This window comes from Idiotropiscis lumnitzeri, chromosome 1, assembly GCF_059441095.1.
Source record: "Idiotropiscis lumnitzeri isolate Australia: NSW breed Sydney's pygmy pipehorse chromosome 1, RoL_Ilum_1.0, whole genome shotgun sequence".
Classification (NCBI taxonomy): Eukaryota; Metazoa; Chordata; class Actinopteri; order Syngnathiformes; family Syngnathidae; genus Idiotropiscis; species Idiotropiscis lumnitzeri.
The window spans coordinates 22,715,682-22,737,813 of NC_142391.1; the positions used below are offsets into that span (position 1 = coordinate 22,715,682).

Below are 22,132 nucleotides of genomic sequence, written 5' to 3' on the forward strand. Positions count from 1 at the left end.
CGGGCACTCATACAAGGCTTGGGAGAAATTGACCAATGAGATGACCCAGTATCTTCAGCCGTCGTATCTTCCCGGTTTTGTCGTGAATAAACGAACGGCACTTTTTAACGACGTTCTGTTCGGAAACTCAAAATGTTGTTCAAATGTGCCGTTCAGTTAGTCAGGGATGGCGTAATCGTCCACTTCAGGGTTTGGAATCACGTTCCTCTCAAAGCGTGACACTTGGAATTTTTTCACCATTTTGCATTTTTAAAGTTTAATTTGTTAACACATATTTAAAAATTTTGGAACCATTGTTGCAACGGCGTAATGAAGCTGTAAATACCCCCAAAATAAAACATTTAAATTACCCCCAAAATAAAACATTTAAATTAAAAATAATAATAATAAAAACAATTTTTGAACAGCATTTTCATTTAGATTTTTTTATTTTATTTTTTTGGTTCACAAAAATACGTGTCTTAGTGTTATTTGCCATGTTGTTTTTGGCACCGCTTACGTCAAATATAGTGACTGCTAACACAGAAAAGCTACACGAAAGCAATTGGAGTGGCAATGAAGGCTCAAGCAAACACGTGGCCGTTTTCCAGGTGAGCGACCTGGACGACGAGGCGGGCTCGCCTATTGAGGAGCTGAAGGCGTTCGGCTCGGACTCGGGGATGAACCGCAGCCAGTCCGAGTACTGCAACGTGGGCTCCAAGACGTCGCTCACCAATCACCCGGCCAAGAAGTATGTCTTCGACTTCATGAGGGCGCTCATCATGGACAACATGTGCGTCACGCCTGCCACCAAGCAGACGCCCGTCATTGACCTGTTGCTCGAGGTGGGTCGCCTGCGGAAAATGTGAAATCTGTGGGTTGTCTGTCCTACACCGACGATATGTACCTTGATTCAAAACTTAAAAATTTTCCGCTCACCCAATATTTAGTATTCCATAGTTTCCATGTCAACATTCCCAAAAGAATGCCGACATTGTAGATGTCGATGTCCTCCGTCCTCATTTGATTTCACCTGATTCAAATTGTTCCAATTTTAAAATGTTATAACTAAATGTACGAACTCTAAAAACTATTGACATTTAAAAAAAATCTCAACTGATTGAACTTATTCCAATTTCAAACTGTTGAATTTATTTTGGGATTATATGGAACTATAAATCTAAACTCTCACTTTTTGTTTTATAGCATTTCCTTGTTGCAAGATAGTTTATGGACTGTTTAATTCCTTCTTCCACATTTTCCCATTGATTCAAACATCTCAAACACCCATTCAACTCATCCACATCAGAGAACTGTACCTCCCGTTCCCGAGACGGCCACATTTTCTTCATAAAATTACCAAATTGCGACATATTTGTCATATTTAACTCCGCCCCCTTTCCTTATGTATTGATCGATTCAAACCATTTCAACTTGAGCCCGTTGACATCATTCAGGACATCTTGGCACCCCTTGAACTCCTACATTTTTGAGGGTCACACATTTTCCGTTAATAAATTCATGGAAACATTTTAGAAATCCCTTTGCCTTTTCAATTCATCTTTTTCAACATTTCTTCCATTTCCGCATTTCAGTCCACTGTCAGCTCTTCCGCTTTTACTTTCACTTTCTCGTTTTTCGTCTCGGCATCCTCTTAAGTCTCTTCCTTATTTTGTGATCCAAAGGCATCTCCGGAACGTTCCACCAGAACTCAGCAGAAGGAGTTCCAGTCCAACATCTTGGATGGCGTCATGGAGCACCTGTTGGCCGCGGACGTTTTACTGGGTGAGATACAAACAGCACACAAATGGACGTGCAAAGAATTGTTCTTCCCTGACCACACAAAGTTGAATATTGGCACAAATGTACCTCCATTTTGACCCAATAAACAATTGTGACCAAATCCTCTTGCAGGTGAGGATTCGTCCCTCCCCCTCAACAGCGGCGGCAGCTACCAGATCCTGGTGCACAACGTCTTCTACTTCTGCCAACGTGTGGTAGACAAGCTGTGGCAGGGCATGTTCAACAAGGACTCCAAGTTGGTGGTGGACTTCATCGTGCAGCTCATTGGACAGGTGCACACACCAAATTAACAACATTTGACACGTGCAGAGTGGTGTTAAAAAGTGTTTGCCTCCTTACTCATTCTTTTTTTTTTTTTTTTTTTACATTCATCACTTACATTTTTCCCAGCAAACAAATTTAAATAGTCAAAGACAGCACGGGTAAACACAAATCCCCATTTTTTTTTTTTATTATTAATAATATGGAAGATAAAAAGTCAAAACTTACTAACCTTAACTGAGGCCAGTTGTGAAGATTGCAATTTCTTGGCTGTTGTTGTGGGATCTTTTGTGACCTCTTGAATGAGTCGTCACTGCTGCCTTGGGGAGTGCTGGGTTTAAAAAATGGATTCTAAGCGCTGCGCTAGCACATACGTTACATGTACCACTAACTGGAGGTACTTGTTGATGCTAATTGTGAAGGTAGCTAAGGTAAAGTGCCGTTATTAATGTAAGTTAATTAGTTTTCTGCTCCTCCTCATATGAAATTTAAAAATGCACACAGTTCATTGAAAGTGATTCATCCATTTCATTTTAATGATTTATAAATTGTATTGCTTGTGATGGTTATGCTGTACATGATAGATACCACCTAGTTGTGTCAATGGTTGACCACTTCAAGTTGTATTTGGCTGAAATCTTCCCAACAAAAAAAAAATATTCTAAAATTCTGCAAATGTTGCTTATGTTCCTCAGTCTAAGAGGCGCTCTCAGGGTCTGTCGCTGGACGTGGTGTACCACTGCCTAAACCGCACGGTGCTCTACCAGCTGTGCCGGCCGCACAAGACAGTGGCGCAGCAGGTGGCGCTGTTGGACGCGCTGCGAGTTCTCACCGTCAACCGCAACCTGGTGCTCGGCCCCGGCAACCACGATCAGGATTTTGTGGCCTGTTTGGCGCACTGCTTCATCTGCCTGCACGCCGGCAGGTGAGGCTAAATTGAGAAGGACGCAGCAGATTGTTGGCACGGATAGGAACAGTCTGTGCTTTGCTAGAAATTCCTACTGCTGCTCTAATGTAACTGTAGGCTTATCATAGCCTCCTCATTCCTGTCATAAAACATAAATACCGCTAATGTCATCTGAAGTTTAACTTAAAAATAAAATCAGCCTAGTGCCATGCAGCATTTGTCGTTTTTTTTTCTTCTTCTTCTCTTCTTGGTCTTTAGGGCACAAATGATAGTTCTCAACAATGTCATTGACGTCCATATTTTTTTTTTTTTTTTTAAATGGTATTGGTGTCAATTATGGTTCTGAACAAATTCTGCTTGGCAACAATTGACCTTGCAAACAAGACTGTTGCCTAGTAGGCATGACTATAAATAATAAATCATAATAAATTAAATAATAATATTTAAATAAATAATGTTTTAATGGTCTTTGGAACTTGATTGATGGCGCTCAACTACTTCTGTCTAGCAACAAGTGACCTATTGACTTTGGCTGAGCCAAATGTATTTGATTATTTTACACAAATGTATTAGTTTTGGGAAACGAATGACCTTGTGTATGTGACTAATACCTTACAAGCTTTTGTATATTACAGAAAAATAATATAAGAGATGGTTCAAACAGAGGAATCTTAGTGATTTAGTGTAGCATTTTGTAATCATCGCTATAAAAGAATTCCTCGTTCAACTCTACGTCCTATCGTTGGTAAACTAGCGCGATAATATCAGAGATTACTACCCCTGGTCTGGTTCTAAAGTATATCTCTGTGTGTGTGCAGCAGTGTGGAGGGGTTTGGCCTGGAGGCGGAAGCCCGTATGACCACTTGGCACGTCATGATGTCACCGGAAAATGAGAGCGACGCAACGCAAAACCACGACGTCAGCGAAGGTAAGACACTGGAAATTCGGGAGCACAGTTTACTTCTGCCGAGATCTTGAACGGGATGGATTGGCTTCTGCAGGACGGCAGCTTCTACTGAAAGCGGTGAACCGCGTGTGGACGGAGCTGATGCACAGCAAGCGTCAGATGCTGGAGGACATCTTCAAGGTGTCGCTGCCCTGCAACGACCGCGGCCACGTGGACATCGCCACGGCCCGCCCCGCCCTGGAGGAGCCCGCGCTCAAGAGCTGGCAGAACCACTTGGGTGAGGAGCAATTTCTTGTTATGGTTTTCACTCTGGGACCCGTGTTTTCTGATTGGCACCACACCGTGTAGTGTAAGTGTGTTGACCTCGGAGCACCACCAACTTTGAATCAGTTGAATGATTAGTTCAATCTAATACTGTACCTCAAGGCTGCTACATCAATTGTCATTCCTCCATTTGGTGTACAGAGACTGTCATGATTAAACACACGATGCGCACAATCAGGTTCTTTGGACCAAATAAGGGCTTTTGACAAATAGAAATACTTTTTGTAAAATATGGAGCATGTTTGAGTGAAATGTTCTGGATCATCACAGCAGCTGAAAATGAGGAGGTAATAAAAAAATAAATAAAAATCTCCCCTCGGGCTAGATGTACCCATTTCTTTAAAAAATCTGCTATATAGTCGAGGAGTGAACGATGAACCCCAATATTGCCAAGGTTATTATAGTCAACAAAAACTAGCAAATAACTAAAACTAAGACAAAAAAAACCCCACCCAACTGAAACTGGATCTCACGTTTGTAAAATTAATTCAAACTAAAATGTCCTTGGTTTTGTCTTTATTTAATATTATCCATGAGCTTCCAGGGTATATTTTACATTGATTTATTTCAGTATTAAAATGTATAAAAACAAAGCATTTTCAAAATATAAAAAAAAACAAAAACCCAAAACTATTATAACCCTGCATCTAGCGGGGGTTCACTGCCATTGGTCAGCCCCTAGTGCAGGCATGTCAAACTCAGTTTGGCTCTGGGGCCGGATCCAGACTTTCTGTTCTCAGGTGGGCCGGATCAGTAAAAGAATGTCAACTCCAAATATTTAGCTTTGTTTTTCAGTACTATGCTTTATCATTCAGCCTACATTTGTAGCCTACCCTACATATTATAATCATGGATGACAAGGGATCTTTTCTAAGCACAACACATTTATTCACAAACAATGGAAAAAAAATGATTTTCATGTTTGGCATTGAATGTGTTAACAACTGGTTTATTTTAACAGTTGAGTGAATGCAGTTTTACACCTGAACCAACTCACCACACTAAACAAACTCAAGTGGGAGCTATGAAAAAAATATTTTTGCCTTAATTGTCATACTGCTTTGAAATAAATAAAAAAGAAATACAAAATAAAAGTTTTAGCAGTGCATGGGCAATAAGATACTACATCAGATCAAACTACTAGGCTGGGCCTACTGAAGCTGAGAATATACTGCACAATATTAATTGTCTTTAATATGAAACCAGATTAATCTTATTTTTAATGATCTGTATTCATGAGTGCAAACAAATGTCGTGTCATCACACTTTTTTTCTCTCTCTCACTGCACTCCTGCAGTCTACGTGCTGCTGCTGGTTCCTGAAACTTGGCATCTTTTTGCCTTTACAAGTGCGTCGATATCAGGTGTCAAATCCTGAGTAGCAGCACATTTAACAATGTCATTCAAGTGTTTATTTGTTAACCTTGAGCACTGCTTTGTTTTATTATTGTTCATCACGGAGAACACCTGTTCACCAAGATAAGTAGTCCCAAACATGGAGAGAACCTTTGCAGCCATGGCTGTTAATTTGGGGTAACCTAGCACAAGATACTGATAAAACGTATCCAATCCCACGGACCCAAATTTATCCTTCATAGCGGAATCGCACTGCAAGTCAATAAGCTCGAGCTGAATGTCAGCTGGCACATCAGAAGGCTTCACTGTAAATGGCGAGCGAAAAAAGCCAAATTTGTTCTCAAGTTCACTGAAAACCTGAAACCTCTGCTCAAACTCTCGTAGCAAATCTGTTATTTTGTCTTTATATTTATCCAAATCGTTATCGGGACGGTCCGGTGCCTTCGGACGCACAGCTGTGAGACAAGAGAAGTGCGTGGTGTCACCGCTGGATAGCTGCGTCTCCCACAGTGACAGTTTCATCTTGAACGCACTTATGCTGTCGTAATATTGAGTGACAACTCTGTTACGGCCCTGCAATGTAGTGTTAAATGTATTCAAGTGTTGTGTAATATCAACCATGAAGGCAAGATCCTGCACCCATTCCTTGCATTTAAGTTCCATTACTGGGCGTCCCTTCTTCTCCATGAACTGTCCAATTTGGCCTCGTAGCTCAAAGAAGCGCTTGAGTACTGCAACTCTGCTTAACCAGCGCACATCAGTGTGGTATGGTAGGCCAGCATGAATGTCATTATCACTGAGAAATGAGTCAAACTGGCGGTGATTTAGACCGCGAGCTCTGATGAAATTGACAGTTTTCACAACCACGCTCATAACATGGTCCATTTGGAGTGTTTTGCAACATAACGCCTCCTGGTGCAAAATGCAGTGAAATGCCCAAAACTCTTGTCCTCCATTTGCGGTCTGTACTTTGTCACGGAATTTTGTGGCAACGCCTGCCTTTCTCCCCACCATTGATGGCGCACCGTCGGTCGCCAGGCTCACGGCACGGGACCAGTCCGCTCCCACTTTGTCCAGCGCTCCAACGAGAGCGCTGAAAATGTCATCTGCTGTTGTGGTGTCATTCATGGGCACCAATTCAAGCAGCTCCTCTGTGATGGTCAAAGTTTCATCAACACCTCTAATGAATATTGCCAGTTGAGCAATATCTGTGACATCGGTGCTCTCATCTATTGCAATTGAAAATGCGATAAATGATTTGATTTTTTCTTTCAATTGGCTGCTCAAGTCACTTGAGAGTTCTGTCACCCGATCTGCGACAGTGTTCCTCGTTAGACTAATATTGGCAAAGGCAGGTCTCTTTTCAGGGCACACGACTTCTGCAGCCTTCAGCATGCATGTTTTTACAAACTCCCCATCAGAAAATGGCTTGGATGCCTGCACCAGCTCGTTGGCAATAATGTAGCTGGCTCTTACAGCCCCATCAGCAATATCGCGGCTGCGTGTAAAAGCAGACTGCTGTTTCTTCAGACCAGCGACCAATTTGTTTATCTCGTCTTTCCTTATTTGTCCTTTCAAGTGGTCATACTTGTCTTTATGATGAGTCTCGTAGTGGCGCCGAATATTAAACTCTTTGAACACTGCAACTTGCTGATTACATACCAAGCACACTGGTTTTGCATTCACTTCTGTGAATAAATAATTCTCAGTCCATTTTTCCTGAAAAACCCTGCACTCCGTGTCCACTTTTCTTTTTTTTGACAGTGCCATTTTGGGAAGGGTGTGTTGACCGATAACTTATTTAGTAGTGGTGATTAGTGAAGCAAGATTGCCGGTTCATTTTTAGTTGGACACATCACGTTGTGAATGTTTATTTCCTGGTACTAACTCGTGTCAGTGCCGCATGCTGGACGTGAGCTCTTTTACACATTTACTGCCCCCTAGCGGCCAGAGGGAGCATTTGGTTTGTATTTATTTTAAAAAATCATAACTTTTGATCGAAATGAGCTAGAGACTCGCTTCTTTTTTTGACATACTCAGAAATTTATGCCGGGCCGGATTAAATCATCCAACGGGCCGGGTCCGGCCCGCGGGCCGTATGTTAGGGCCTAGTGAGTCACATGACGTAAGTGTCGTTAATTTCAGTCCACGAGAAGAAGTGCATCAGCCGCGGCGAGGCGGCGGCCCCGGCCGTGGCGACGCAGTCTAAACTGTCGCGGGTCAGCAGCGGTTTCGGCCTGTCCAAGCTGACGGGCGTGCGGCGTCACAAGAAGGAGAACAGCCTAAACAAGAACAGCCTCTCGGCTCAGGCCAGTGCACATCCAAATCCAAATCCACACTCCATAGTCTGAAATGTCACTCACTGTTGTTTTGATTTGACGCCACAGGAAGCTTTCCAATGGATGTTCACGCACATCGCCGTGGTGAGAGACCTGGTGGCCATGCAGTACAAAGAACACCAGGAGGTATCTACTCTTGTTTTTACAACCTTCATTAGCACAAGTGCACAAAAAGACACAAGATCTCACTAAATACCACAAAGTTGATTAAGATACACGGGTCAACCTCCACCAAGTCACTTATTGCAAAGCAGAATTTGTTGAGCTTCCTCATTTCCAGTTTACTTTTTTTGATCATCACCTTGATTTGAGCCCCAAGGACTGATACAAAATTGGAATATACAAGACACATCCTCAAGGCCTCTTGTTGCTAGGCAAAATTTGCCCCCGAAAGCACCCAAAACGGCATTTTCAACAACAACCTTCCCCCACCCCAAGAAAAAAAAACATATTCCTAACCAGAATATGTGGCGTTTGCTTGTCATCACCTAGCGACAACAAAATGCGCTCAAGTATGTGACGGAGGAGTGGGCGTCCATCGAGTACGAGCTTCTTCGCGAGCGAGGCCTGTGGGGGCCGCCCATCGGATCCCACCTGGACAAGTTCATGTTGGAGATGACTGAGGGCCCGTGCCGCATGCGCAAGAAGATGGTGCGCAACGACATGTTCTACATCCACTACCCATACATCCCAGAGACGGAAAACAACACCAACTCGGCACAGGTGCGCCTTTTAAGAATACTTTCCCGCCGGCAGGTAACTTGTCACTTGGCAGACTTGGTCAAGCATCAACATTTGTGTGCCAAAGACCACTTGTGGCTAGCAAATTTTCGACTTTCGACATTTTTTCCCCCCTCCTTCCTAGCAGAAGCCCGTGCGCTACCGTCGCGCCATCAGTGCCGACAGCAAAGAGTACTACATGCGCCTTCTGTCGGGCAACCCGGGGATGTACCAACACTCGGTGGAGCACAGTAGCGAGGGCGAGACCACCCGCCACGAACCCGAGCATGGCGAAGACACCATCGCAAGGGTCAAAGGTCAGACACGTGGGACCCGAAATGAGCAAAGAGCCAAACTGCCCAATCACCACTTTCTTCTTTGAATATCATGAATTTTTTTTCAAAAATACAACTTTCTTGACTTGCCTGTGAAAGAATAGACGAATAACGAAAAAGAACTTATTATGCTGTCTCCGCCATCATTTTGAACAGCAGCTTTTATTTTCTCAGGTCTGGTGAAGGCTCCACTGAAGCGCTCCCGGTCAACGGCGGATGGCGGCGACGAAGACGCTCAAGATCAGATCCAGGATCAGCTGCTAGAGTCGGGCGGACCCGAGGAGGAGCAGCAGCAACGCACTGACAACACCGCTCTGCTGCGACTGCTGGAGGAGGGGGAGAAGGTTGGCGTCACAAATAAAATAAATGAATAAAATATTGTATAATTTCTTAAAAATATATATATTATTGTAAATATTAACATTTTCTAAACAAATACTACTTAATTCATATAACAGCATGCTTTTTTTTCTTGAAAAATTGCAGTTTTATTCTTGATATTGTTTGCCATTTTCTATACGAAAAAAAAACACTTCATGCTCAAAATTATTATTGTCAAAATATTTCACACTCTTTAATATTAGATCTTTTTTAAGAAAAAAAACAAATTGGCTATATATATATATATTCACTTTTATTTGCTGGAGTTTGCCTTTTAGAAAGTAATTGCACTTAATTCGCAAACCATGATGCCTGTTTTGTTTTGTTTTTTGGAAAATGATGTTATTGATATATTAAGCCTCTTTGTCAAAAAAAGCATTTGTTTTACTCCTGGCATATTATTACCTTTTTCTAAAAAATCATTTTAGCTTAATTCTCAAAGTACTCTTTCTTCACCGTTGGTGTGTGTGCGTGCGTGTGCACGTATGTGTGTGTGTTTAGATCCAACACATGTACCGCTGCGCCCGCGTTCAGGGTCTGGACACCAGCGAAGGTTTGCTGCTCTTTGGAAAAGAACATTTTTACGTCATTGACGGCTACACCATGACCGTGTCCAGAGAAATCAGGGACATCGACACACTGCCATCCAAGTACGTCTGCACTTTACTACTGTCTTACCCAAACATTGTAAGCCAAAGAACGTATCCCTCTTCAGCATCCCCAAGCATATGTTGCACCACCTTCCCCCTAGACAAACCCTTAGAAAAAGCATTGCACAGTCCTTTGCCTATGCCACACACACCCTTACAACATAACAAAAAGATTTGGCCTACCCTCAATAAAATACAAGATTTTAGGGCAGTTGATGTTGGATATTCCAAAAGAATAGGTTCACCCCTATCAACATCCCACAAGAGTTGGCACACTTTCAACATTCCAATTGAGCTAGCAAAGCCCTTTCAAAATTCCCCTTCAGCAACCCCAAAGGTTTGCCACACCCCCTTTTACTTACCCAAAGAGTGAACGCACCTGCTCGAAAGGTTAAAAAGAATCGGCACACCTCCTTCAACATTCCAAAAATATTGACGCACAATATTGGGATCCGCAAAGAGTTGACGCAACTCCTTCAACCACTGAAAGATTCAGCGCACCCCCTCTCCCCAACGAGTCAGTGCACTTTCTCAAAAAGAATCGGAGCATCCCCTTCAACATACAGAATCAACAACATTCAACATTTCAACAAAGATTTTGCTTTTTTTCCCAAATACATCCACAAAGAGTTTCAACATCAACTTCAACATCACAATAGATTTGGCGCACCCACCTTTCCACTTTACTGAACTTCCAAAGATGTCTGGTAGTCTTTCCCAAATGATGTGAGCCATGCAACCTGTTCAAACTCTCAGCACAATAGTACGCCCCCTATTGTACCGTGCACACTCTGCAAAAAAGTTAATCAAATGCTGTGACGTGTCGACGTGTGCTAGCTTGCACGAGGCCATCATCCCCAGGGGTGCGCGCCAGGGTCAGAGTCAGCTGAAGCGGACGTGCAGCATCTTCGCCTATGAGGACATCAAGGAGGTGCACAAGCGACGCTACCTGCTGCAGGTAAGACTTGTTCTTCGGCTTCATGGGCTGCGCCATCTCTGTCAGGGCGTTGAAATGGGTGCGTGGCTTAAAAAAAAAGTGTGCCGTGGTGTTGTGTGGCAGCCAATGGCGGTGGAGGTGTTCTCTGCTGATGGGAGGAACTACCTACTGGCTTTCCAGAAAGGGGTGCGCAACAAAGTCTATCAAAGGTACTGAACGCACCCTGAATTTTCAACTTTGAGTGGACAATGTATTCATTATACAACGGCTCTCGACAGGTTCCTGGCAGTGGTGCCGTCGCTGGCTGACAGCTCAGAGTCGGTATCAGGACAGAGGCCAAACACCAGCGTGGAGCAAGGGTGTGTTGTATTTATATTTATGAGATGAAAGGGAAGAAAAGGGTAGACTGAACTGGACTTGAAACGAAATAAAAACTGCCACAAATCCAAAATACTGCTACCACCTCTAATACTAACATAAGAAAAACTGCCCAAAACGGCTACGGTTGCTAATGCTAACATCAGGCTAACTCTCTAAGTTGTCTGCCATGTTGTCATCAGGTCTGGTCTCCTCAGCACTTTGGTGGGTGAGAAGTCAGTGACTCAGCGTTGGGAAGTAAGAATCCTCCATCTCCTATCTCAAGTCGGACCCCTCATCCTCTGTCTTAGCCTAACTTGCTTATTTTTTTCCAGCGAGGGGAGATCAGTAACTTCCAGTACCTGATGCACCTCAACACGCTGGCGGGACGCTCCTACAATGACCTGATGCAGTACCCGGTCTTCCCTTGGATCCTGGCTGACTTTGACTCCGAGGTGAGTTCCTGGGGCAGCCGGACGTCTGTCTCGGAGCCCGTCCCGCTGATTCCAGTTTTTGTTTTGTGGTGAAGGAGCTGGACCTGAACAACCCGAAGACCTTCCGCAATCTCGCCAAGCCCATGGGGGCGCAGACAGACGACAGGCTGACGCAGTACAAGAAACGCTACAAGGACTGGGAGGACCCAAATGGTAATGAGTGACAATTGCACTGACCAATAACTGGATAAACATTGACACAGACCGTCCAATGATTTTCTCACGTAGGTGAAACCCCCGCCTACCACTACGGCACACACTACTCGTCTGCCATGATCGTGGCCTCCTACCTGGTGCGCATGGAGCCTTTCACCCAGATTTTCCTCAGACTACAGGTGAGGAAATCCTTGTTTGAATAAACCTAAGCTAACAATGCTAAGCTAACTCAACGGGCCCCTCCCCCAGGGCGGCCATTTTGACCTGGCTGACAGGATGTTCCACAGCGTGCGCGAGGCCTGGCTGTCCGCCGCCAAGCACAACATGGCCGACGTCAAAGAGCTCATCCCTGAGTTCTTCTATCTTCCAGAGTTCCTGCTCAACTCCAACAACTTTGATCTGGGTTAGTAGCGGCTGACATGCTAGCAGAGCGACAAACAACATCACTGACGCTAACGGCTGTCTCTTTGACACGAACAGGCGCCAAACAGAACGGCACCAAGCTGGGCGACGTCATCCTGCCTCCATGGGCCAAGGGCGACCCCCGGGAGTTCATCCGGGTCCACAGAGAGGTGCTCCCTTAGCATTCACTTTCCCTGCAGTTTTTAAGATGCTCACCTCTTGTGCTGTCTTGCCCAAACTTTTTGCAGCCCGTCTCACTCACACACCCCCCCCCCAAAAAGTTCTGTACGCTCTTTGCAGTGCTTTGGGATCTGCACACCCACCCAGTTCAGCCTCCCAAAAGTGTCAGGCCACACACTCTTCCTCACACACCACCTCAAAGAACACCTAAGACAAGATATTTAATGCTCAAACTAATAAACTTAATTGTCACAACTTTATTGTAATTGGGGTTGTGTTTTCAATTCCGTGCAGCCCCTAGTTGTCCTTTGACACACCCCACAGTTCAGGAATGCCTGTTCTTTATCAAACATTTGTGTTTTGCCGGTGGTTCCGCATTGATTCTCGCGTCCTTTCGTCCAGGCACTGGAATGCGAGTACGTGTCGGCGCACCTCCACGAGTGGATTGACCTGATCTTTGGCTACAAGCAGCAAGGTCCTCCTGCCGTGGAGGCTGTCAACGTTTTCCACCATCTTTTCTACGAGGGCCAAGTGGACATCTACAACATCAACGACCCTCTCAAGGAGACTGCCACCATCGGTTTCATCAACAACTTTGGGCAGATCCCCAAGCAGGTACTCATGTTATATCAACCATCCACGCTCACACTCATACCTAGGAACAATTTAGAGTGTCCAATCAACCTGCCATGCATGTTTTTGGAATCTGGGAGGAGACCGGAGTACTCAGAGAAAACCCACGCAGGCATGGGGAGAACATGCAAACTCCACACAGGAAGGCCGGAGCGGAAATCGAACTCACAACCTCTGCACTGTGAGGTCATTGTTGCTAACCGGTTCACATCCACTTACCATAATTTTGGGACTACCAAACACACCTGATTAAAAGCCACAATAGCTAAATTTAGCCATAAAACCGGATTTGTACGTACATTAGCCGCTTTGGTCAAATAGCCGCTGGTCCTCACGTTATCAAATGGGGTATTATCAATATTATAAACAGCATGAGACGCTTTTTACCCCTCAAACAACGCTGAATGCAGCTATCGTTACAGAGTGTACCGGAACCTTGTTTTCACAGCAAGACAAATTCACAGATGAGCCACACTGTAGAGTGTTATTGCACTAAATCCCTGTGCTCAAATTAAGCGCAAATTAAGATGCTTATTTTAGCTCTCAATTCCTTCTTCACACAATCATGCAGTTTGCTTCAGTGTTTTCTTGCTCTTTCTTTCTCTCTCTCTTGCTCGCCCTCAGTTGAACTCACAATTGAACTCTCAGTTAAAGGGCCAGTACCCGCATCAGCATTCCAAGATTTTATTCTGCTCCGATTGAAAATTGTTGAATTCTCCGCATCCAGTATTTAGCTACCATTAAAGGGATGTATGAAAACCCACTTCCGATTTTGTTAGTCCGTCTTTTCCCCCATAAAATTCTTGTCCTCTGTCCCAAAAATGGTTTGACCGTCCTTGGGACAAAATGCCAATCTCTGCCAATAATATTGCCACAACATCTTTACTGTGACGAATGCTAACCTCCCAAAACTGCTGCTGTGGTTAATGTTAATGTCACAAATGTGTGTGCGTGTGTGTTGCAGCTGTTTAAGAAGCCCCACCCACCTAAACGGGTGCGTAGCAAAGCTAACGGCGACCCCACCAACGTTCCGCCGAGCTCCACCGGCGAGAAGATCTTCTTTTACCACTTGGACAACCTTAGACCCTCCCTGGCCCCTGTTAAAGGTAAACACACTCACCCACACAATATAATAACACATTTTCAAAATGTTATTATTTGTTTGTTACAGAGCTGAAGGAGCCGGTGGGTCAAATTGTGTGCACTGACAAAGGGATTCTGGCCGTGGAGCAGAACAAAGTGTTGACTCCGCCCACGTGGAACAAGACTTTCGCGTGGGGCTACGCCGATCTCAGCTGCCGCTTGGCCAACTACGAGTCTGATAAGGTCAGTTGCAGTCTTCAAAAGAACCATACTTGGGGCTTATTATACAGATTATACAAAAAAAGGGGGGGGGCAATTTTGTGAGTGAACAGAAGGGTCCCTGCTGCGGGACCTTTCACTGGGAAACAATATAAAAATAAAATGTCTTCATGGTTGAAACTTTTATTTGACCATTTACATAAGCAGCTCATGTTTTCTTTTTCAGGCATTGGTGGTGTACGAATGTTTGTCCGAGTGGGGTCAGATCTTGTGCGCCATCTGCCCCAACCCCAAGCTGGTGATCACGGGCGGCACCAGCACGGCCATTTGCGTTTGGGAGACGGGCATGTCCAAAGAGCGAGCCAAGACGCTCTCGCTCAAGCAGGTAAAACTTGCGATTTTCATGCCGTGAGGTCGCGTAACTACCACGACCCCGTGTGCGTGTTCACAGGCACTGCTGGGACACACGGACGCCGTCACGTGTCTGACGGCGTCGTCCGCGTACCACATTGTGGTGAGCGGCTCTCGGGACAGAACCTGCATCGTGTGGGACCTCAACAAGCTTTCGTTCGTCACGCAGCTACGAGGACACCGCGCTCCCGTCTCTGCGCTCTGCATCAACGAGCTCACGGTGGGCGCAAAGACAAAAACGGCGGAAGAATCTTGGGCTACTGCACAAGAACTTGCTCAGATTCATTGCATTTCCAGTCATGACCTCGCGAACCACGTCACACAACAAATTAATTTTGTGAACCGGGGTTGTAGTCTGTCCTCGGTTAAAGAGGCAACGTTTTGAGTGATATTCTTTAAATTATTAAAAAAAATAAGAATAATTTGACAACTGTATTACTAAGCTCAAATATACTAAAACTGCTCCCCCGTAGAAGACGGGTAACAGAGAGGGAACAGGAAGGCCAATTATGTTGTCCCGAAATCTAACGTAAAAATTAGGGCCTGACCAATATGGACTTTTTTTTTTTTTACACCGATGGTAATTCCAATATTTGGCAAAATAGAATTCCAATAACCCATTAATCAGCCAATTAGCAGAAAGAATATATAATGAATAAAATAACTTAATTTGGATTTTGTTCTTAATATTTGTTCAGAAAATTTGACAGAAATAGGGAGATTTTTTTTTTTTTGCTGATTCAAATGTTAAATATCTTTTTTTTTTACGTCTTCATCTTTGTCTTACGTTATAATTTCTTAATGTGTAGCTCGTTGGGCCCTAGTAAAAATGTGTAATTGTTAGCAGAAAAAAACAGTAGCATCTCAAATCTCTGGCTAATTCTAAAATCCCCAAACTCTGAATACGGCTGATGCCGGTGGCATGTTAACTGCTACGTAATCTTGTATCCCAAAACTATGACTACTGGTTACATGCTAATGCTAGCTTGGGTGTGCATGTGCAGGGTGACATTGTGTCATGCGCGGGCACGTACATCCACGTGTGGAGCATCAACGGCAGCCCCATCGCCAGCGCCAACACCTTCACGGGACGCAGCCAGAACATCGCGTGCTGCTGCGTGTCCGAGATGAACGAGTGGGACACGCACAACGTTATCGTCACGGGACACTCGGATGGCGTCGTCAGGGTAAATGCAGACAAAAAACATTACTACAAAAAACAAAACGCCTGCTAGCATCAGAAGCTAATGTGGAATTTCCGTATTATCATATTTTACACCTACGTTTGGTACCGTACATTCAAGGTGCCTCCATAAACGTAACTAAACCTAAAGCTCTCTGTTGTTGTTGTAGTTCTGGAGGATGGAGTTCCTCCAAGTGCCAGAGACCCCCGCCCCTGAACCCGTCGAGCCTGATGTTCCAGACTGCTGCGGCGACGACAAACTTGGTGAGTCCAAAAGAGCAAAAAAAAAATTGTAATAGTTTGGCAGGACGTGTCATACATTTTCCCCCTTGGCCCTCCAGAGGGCGGCGATGAAGACAGCAGTGAATCAGATGGAGAAGAAGGAGGAGGAGCAGGAAATGATAGTCTTTGTCATGAACGTAAAGCAGCGCGCAACCCGTCTAGTCAGCCGGGGAGCCAACCGGGCAGCACCGTGCACAGACCCAGAGGTAACGCCCAGCAAAAAGCTCTTTTGAGCATTTAGCAGTTTTTTTTTTTTTTTTTTTTGGAGGGGCGGGGGTTGTACCTCCACCCTCCCAATCCCCCAAATAAGTCAAAACAAACCACGTTTAGCAAGCTCCATCGTTTCTGTTTCCAAAAACAGTTTACTCTGAACCGGCACGCCCTTCAACACTTAACTGTTGATGCAGCCCCACTTCCCCAACTCCCCCAACAAACAAAACAAATCTCAATTAGCATAGAGAAACTAAGATTTTGTTGAAGAACAAACGTTTCCAAAATCGAAAACAATCATAACCAACCTAGATTAGCTATTATGATTTTGATTTGTAGCAATCTCTCCAAAACCTTTTGAGGCGCACACCCTCTTAAACACCCAAACAGAATTGGTGAACCCGTGTCCCTGACACCACAACAATCCAAACAAATCCTGTTTACTATGTCATATATAACACCCCCCAGGACCCTTTGACGCCCCTGCCGTTTATGAATCCCTGAAACTAAAGCGTCAACATCCATTTCTTTTTTCAAGGTCCATCCACACGAGCTGGTGCGTCATGGTCGATGGACAGCGGCTCAGACGACTCCCACCGCTGGTCCGACAGTCTGAGCATCGATGAGAAGGACGGTTTCGTGTTTGTCAATTACTCAGAAGGCCAACACAAGGGTGCGCACCCCCACCATGTGCACCCCCACGGCCACAGCAACACTAACAATCAGCTCTTGCACCCACCCACTGTGGAGGTGCGTGCCTTCAACCAGCTCAGGGCAGGTAAGTGTTGCTATTGACTCCTCGCTTGCTTTTTTGTAGATTTTTTTCTCATTGAACAATTTAACCCCAATTTGTGGGGTGGCGATTGTTGGTGAGGTTTTGCACGCTAACCGCTAGCTTGCTAACATGTGTCGACAGGCTACAGGTGGGAGCGACAGCTGGTCTTCCGCAGCAAACTCACCATGCACACGGCGTTCGACCGCAAGGACAACGCGCACCCTGCCGAGATCAGCGCGCTCGCCATCTCCAAGTGAGACGCCATTTTGTCTTGCCGCTCGGGCGAGCCTTTATAGCATTTTTTGCATATCCTAAATCGCAGCTTTAAGTTTAGATACTAGTACACCTTTGTCCTCCTCACTAGTAAGGCAATTCAGTGCATGAGTGGTACAACTATGTGTTGCTATTTTTTTTTTTTCATTTTTGGCCTACATGACACAGTTAAACCGTGCTGGTAAACTACTGTGGTGCACTAGTAGCACTACCAAGACATGTGTCAAGCACTAGGAGTTCCTTATCAAGAATATCGAATAAATGCTCTGGTAATGGAAAAAAAAACATATCAGTAAGACACATTTGTTCTGCTTGTGTGCCAATTTTTCTTAGCCGCTCTGGTGCATGAAATAAATGTCGAAATGGTTTTACATTCGCCGCTCACTTTCTGCTTTCCTTGCTTACCAGGGACCACAGCAAGATCCTGGTGGGCGACGGGCGCGGTCGCGTCTTCAGCTGGTCAGTAAGCGACCAGCCGGGGCGCTCGGCCGCCGACCATTGGGTGAAGGACGAGGTGGTGGACAGCTGCTCGGGGTGCGCCGTGCGATTCTCCCTCACTGAGAGACGTCACCACTGCCGCAATTGCGGACAGCTGTTTTGTCAGAAGTAAGTTCAACGTGAAAGTTTGTGGAAAAATCCCCAAATCTTGAAGTATTGTTTTCAAAATTGATATATTACTTATTTTTTCATGAGTTGGCATATCCCCTACCCATAACACGCACCCTCAATACGTGTTCAAATTCTATTTTTTTTTTTTGGAAGGTTTTGCACCCTGAGCCCTTGCACACACCCTCGATACATGATTAAAAACAAACATTAAAACAAGAGCACAATATTTGATCAAATATGTTTTTCAGGAAAAGCAAAAATTTCAAAAAACTTTTTCAAGAAAGTCATTTTAGTCTTTATTTTGAAGGTGAAATTAACACACGATCGAAAATCTAGAATAGTGACATTTTCAAGAAAAAACATCCATATATGAGAGTCATATTGTTTAAGTCTTGTATTCAAGGAAGAAAAACACTGCCTTTTTTTGACAAGTCAATATTTGTTAGAAAAAGCAAAAAACATTTCCCCCCAAAAAAGTAAAAAAAAAAAAAAAATTCAATGGGAAAAAGTCACATTTCTCAGAAAGTCTTATTTTTCAAGAACACAATATTTTAAATGCACCGTTTACACATTCTCAAACATGATTTAAAAAAACAAAAAAACAAAAGCTAACATTCACCCTTGGCCAAACGACTGAAAGAAATGCCAAACCTTTTTGTGACCTTCTGTCTGCAGGTGCAGTCGCTTCCAGTCGGAGATCAAACGACTGAAGATCTCTTCACCGGTGCGCGTGTGCCAGAACTGTTACTGCAATCTGCAGCACGAGCGCACGGCCACCAACGACGAGCATAAGAATTGAGCGCACCCCAGCCCACCCGGCCCCATCACGCCCTCCTCCTCAAGGTGTTTATAGTGTACATACATGTAACCACGGCCTTTTGATCAGCCACAAAAACAACAAGAACAAAAATGTCAAATGTAACATAGCGACTAGCAGGTGGACATCAAAGAGATATGAATGTCACTCATGAATAATAATGTCACTCGTTATGCAAAAATGGTGTCCACAAATTTTATTTTATTTTTTTGCCAAATTGTTGAGTTGCTGCTTCCTGAAGAGACTGGATGGACGTGTTGGAGTATCATATCTTATATCTTGAAATAACTTTAATATTAATAATGTATGGTCAGTCTTGAGTTAGTGTACAGGATTTTCTACCAAAAGGGATTTTCTTCTGCTATGTGTTTATGTTGTTGTTGTTGTTGTTTTTTTTATATAAATCTATAATTTGTTGACCGTGCCCACAGGTGTGATTATAATCATCATCTTTGTCATTATTATGTCATGATGAATTATCATGGCAAAAATAGACATGTGTTGTTTAGGTTGCAAACAGCAGGAATATTCACTCATTTAAACATATCATAAATTAATTGTTTTTTAACGTTTTTTTTGCATGTTTTGAGTCTGGTTGCAGCCAAATGAAAGTAACAACAGAAACGTACAAGAATAAAGTCAAAGATTATTAACGGATAATAGCTATTTTTTGGGGGGGGGAGTATTTTTTTAGTATTTTTATTTTCAAAACAAAAGTATTGATTTTTGAAGAACAAACTCGAATTGTTCCTAGACTTCAACTAAAAAAAATGAGACTTGAATCATACAATGAGTCCCTTTTTTTTTTTTGCTTAGGATTTTTTTTTTTTTTTCTTGTGAGAGTACTTTTTTTCATAAAATTAAGGTACTACTTTTATTGAAAAATATGACTTTAATCACATCACCCCACTGCGATTTCTATCAGGAAAAAAATGGAATTCATCTTAGAATTTTTCATTTTTTATTTTAATCATGTAATATCACTTTTTCACTCCAAAATTCTGACTGTAATCTCATAATATTCACTTTATAAAATCCAATCTAATTCTTGTTAGATTATCTATATTGATATATTTTATATTTACAATAGTTTAATTCAATAATGATTAGTTTTTTTATATAAAGGTATGAATGCGCCTTAGAATGTTTACAATCTCTCTTTTGCCTCCAAAAATATTTCTTATAATGTCCAGATGTTTTTTTCTGGATTTTTCTTTTCTTTATGTAAGTTTACAATTGTATCGAAAAACAGTCTGGAATGTTGCTATTTCAAATTATTTCTTGAAAAAAAAAATACTTTATACTTGAAACTATATTGTTTTATCATTGTGTTGTAACATTTTCAAAATGTATATTCTTAAAAAGAAGTAATCTCTTGCAATTTCTTTCCCCACCAAATACAGTTTGTAATTCTTGTAATATTACAACACTTCCCCACTGAACAATTTTTTTCCCCTCTAAATACGTGACAACTCCCAGTCGCCAAATCCTAGGACACACTTGAGCCTCTTTTTAAATCGTGTTTATCCGAGCAAGAAGCATACAGTGTTCATTTTTTTCAGGCCATCCAACACAAGATTTGGAGGTCAGCTTTTGGTTTTGATTGGCGGCCGTGAAAAGACGAAATGGCTGCAACCAGGTTCACGAACACATGCACTGGCGTCGGCCATTTTTTACTTGGGCGTCCTTGTCAATCAGCAGTATACAAAAGAGCATTTTTTTTTGTTTAGTTTAGGTTGACATTTTTTTTTTTTTAATGAAATGTTTGCGCGGTCCCTGATGACATTTCACATGTACAAAGTATTTATGCAATGATGGCTGTTTTTACATTATTTTTTATTTTATTTTTTTTTAAATAAAAAAAGATTGTTGCATGAACATGGCAGACTGACGTGATGCGTCAGTACCACAAGGACAACAACGAGATGTTCTTCTTCTTGTCACCATTTTCGTCTTTGTGTCGCGTTTTGCAAAGAAAAGACACTTTTTTTGTGGGCTGGGCCCGACACTTGACACTCACAAGGACGCACCCCCTCGCCCGCTGGAAAAAGAAAAAAAAAAAGAAAAAAGACACTATAGTGTGTGCGGCCTGCTGCGGGAGTTCTGCTTTTTGAACACTGCGACTATCTGCTGTGCAATCTGTGCTACATGAATGTTTCTTCTTCTAGTGTTTGTGTTCACACACCACAAACCATGTTGTAAAAAGAAAAAAGAACAAATCTTACACCCTTGTCATCGTCATGGAAACAAGATGTTACAATAATGCAATAGAGCTAATACTTATTCTTTAGCCTTTCAATAAATAATTGCTGTTTACCACCAAATGTCTTATTCATTTACATTTTTCAACAAAAAGTCACATCTTAAAGGAAGGACAATTTTTTTTAAGGATCACTTTTTTAAGCAATCTATTTTCAAAGAAAAAAAACGTTCTTAAACAGCTTTTTCGAGAAAAAAAGGAGAATATTTCAAGATAACATTTTTAAAGTAGAAAAATGATTTTTTTGGGGGAAGTGTTTTTTATTTTAAATAACCCTTATTGATGTAATTGGAAAACATTTTTTCAGGGGTTAAAAAATCGAAGACATTCTTCATGATGTCACTTTTTAAGGGTGACATTTTTAAGAAATGTTTCAATTTCTTCGGAAAAACGTTAAATCTAATGTATCAATATAGTACTATTTCTTCAGTCATTTTTTCAAATGTAAAACTTATTTTCAAAGGATGAATTCCCAATGTATGTCTTTTTTTGTCAATTAATTGCTTTTTGTTTAAATCAAAATTCTCAAAATGTAACATGAAAAGAAAAAATGTACATTTATTTTATTTTAATTTTACGCGAGTAAAACAAATTTCCCGTAATTTCCAAAAATTGCAATCAAATCACCTTTTGGGTGGGGAAAACGTCTTGATTCAGGAAACAGTCATATTGTTAATGAAAAATTAAACAGAACATTTCAAACACTTCATGAAGGGTTTAATTTGGTTGCTAAGTGACGTCAGAAAGCGTCTCGCGCATGCGCACGCATCATCTGCAGTCAAGATGAACTGCAGCAAAGGAGCGTCAAGTCAACGCTTGAAGCGTCGTACCGGAAAAGAAAGTTGTTTCACCCACTAAATTAAATCGCCGCTTAAAGCTAGTTAGTGCCG

At 42.7% G+C, this 22,132-nt stretch overlaps 1 protein-coding gene across 1 annotated transcript in view; it reads left to right on the top strand.

Annotated features, from left to right (window-relative positions):
* wdfy3 (WD repeat and FYVE domain containing 3) overlaps positions 1–21,306 on the top strand; it is a 54,371-nt gene extending 33,065 nt beyond the window's left edge. The window contains exons 34-66 of the mRNA XM_088289864.1: positions 591–824; positions 1,665–1,764; positions 1,894–2,054; positions 2,739–2,968; positions 3,769–3,878; positions 3,952–4,134; positions 7,682–7,845; positions 7,924–8,001; positions 8,368–8,598; positions 8,744–8,912; positions 9,105–9,274; positions 9,813–9,961; positions 10,799–10,919; positions 11,022–11,107; positions 11,177–11,257; positions 11,459–11,513; positions 11,591–11,710; positions 11,785–11,902; positions 11,978–12,084; positions 12,155–12,308; positions 12,386–12,477; positions 12,890–13,102; positions 14,085–14,226; positions 14,292–14,446; positions 14,649–14,807; positions 14,874–15,053; positions 15,838–16,020; positions 16,187–16,280; positions 16,358–16,504; positions 17,047–17,286; positions 17,425–17,536; positions 17,965–18,162; positions 18,841–21,306. Of these exons, the coding sequence (XP_088145990.1) occupies positions 591–824; positions 1,665–1,764; positions 1,894–2,054; positions 2,739–2,968; positions 3,769–3,878; positions 3,952–4,134; positions 7,682–7,845; positions 7,924–8,001; positions 8,368–8,598; positions 8,744–8,912; positions 9,105–9,274; positions 9,813–9,961; positions 10,799–10,919; positions 11,022–11,107; positions 11,177–11,257; positions 11,459–11,513; positions 11,591–11,710; positions 11,785–11,902; positions 11,978–12,084; positions 12,155–12,308; positions 12,386–12,477; positions 12,890–13,102; positions 14,085–14,226; positions 14,292–14,446; positions 14,649–14,807; positions 14,874–15,053; positions 15,838–16,020; positions 16,187–16,280; positions 16,358–16,504; positions 17,047–17,286; positions 17,425–17,536; positions 17,965–18,162; positions 18,841–18,964 (4,860 nt within the window). The 3' untranslated portion in view covers positions 18,965–21,306. The remainder of the gene's footprint in view (positions 1–590; positions 825–1,664; positions 1,765–1,893; positions 2,055–2,738; positions 2,969–3,768; positions 3,879–3,951; positions 4,135–7,681; positions 7,846–7,923; positions 8,002–8,367; positions 8,599–8,743; positions 8,913–9,104; positions 9,275–9,812; positions 9,962–10,798; positions 10,920–11,021; positions 11,108–11,176; positions 11,258–11,458; positions 11,514–11,590; positions 11,711–11,784; positions 11,903–11,977; positions 12,085–12,154; positions 12,309–12,385; positions 12,478–12,889; positions 13,103–14,084; positions 14,227–14,291; positions 14,447–14,648; positions 14,808–14,873; positions 15,054–15,837; positions 16,021–16,186; positions 16,281–16,357; positions 16,505–17,046; positions 17,287–17,424; positions 17,537–17,964; positions 18,163–18,840) is intronic.
* Positions 21,307–22,132: the final 826 nt, after the last annotated feature.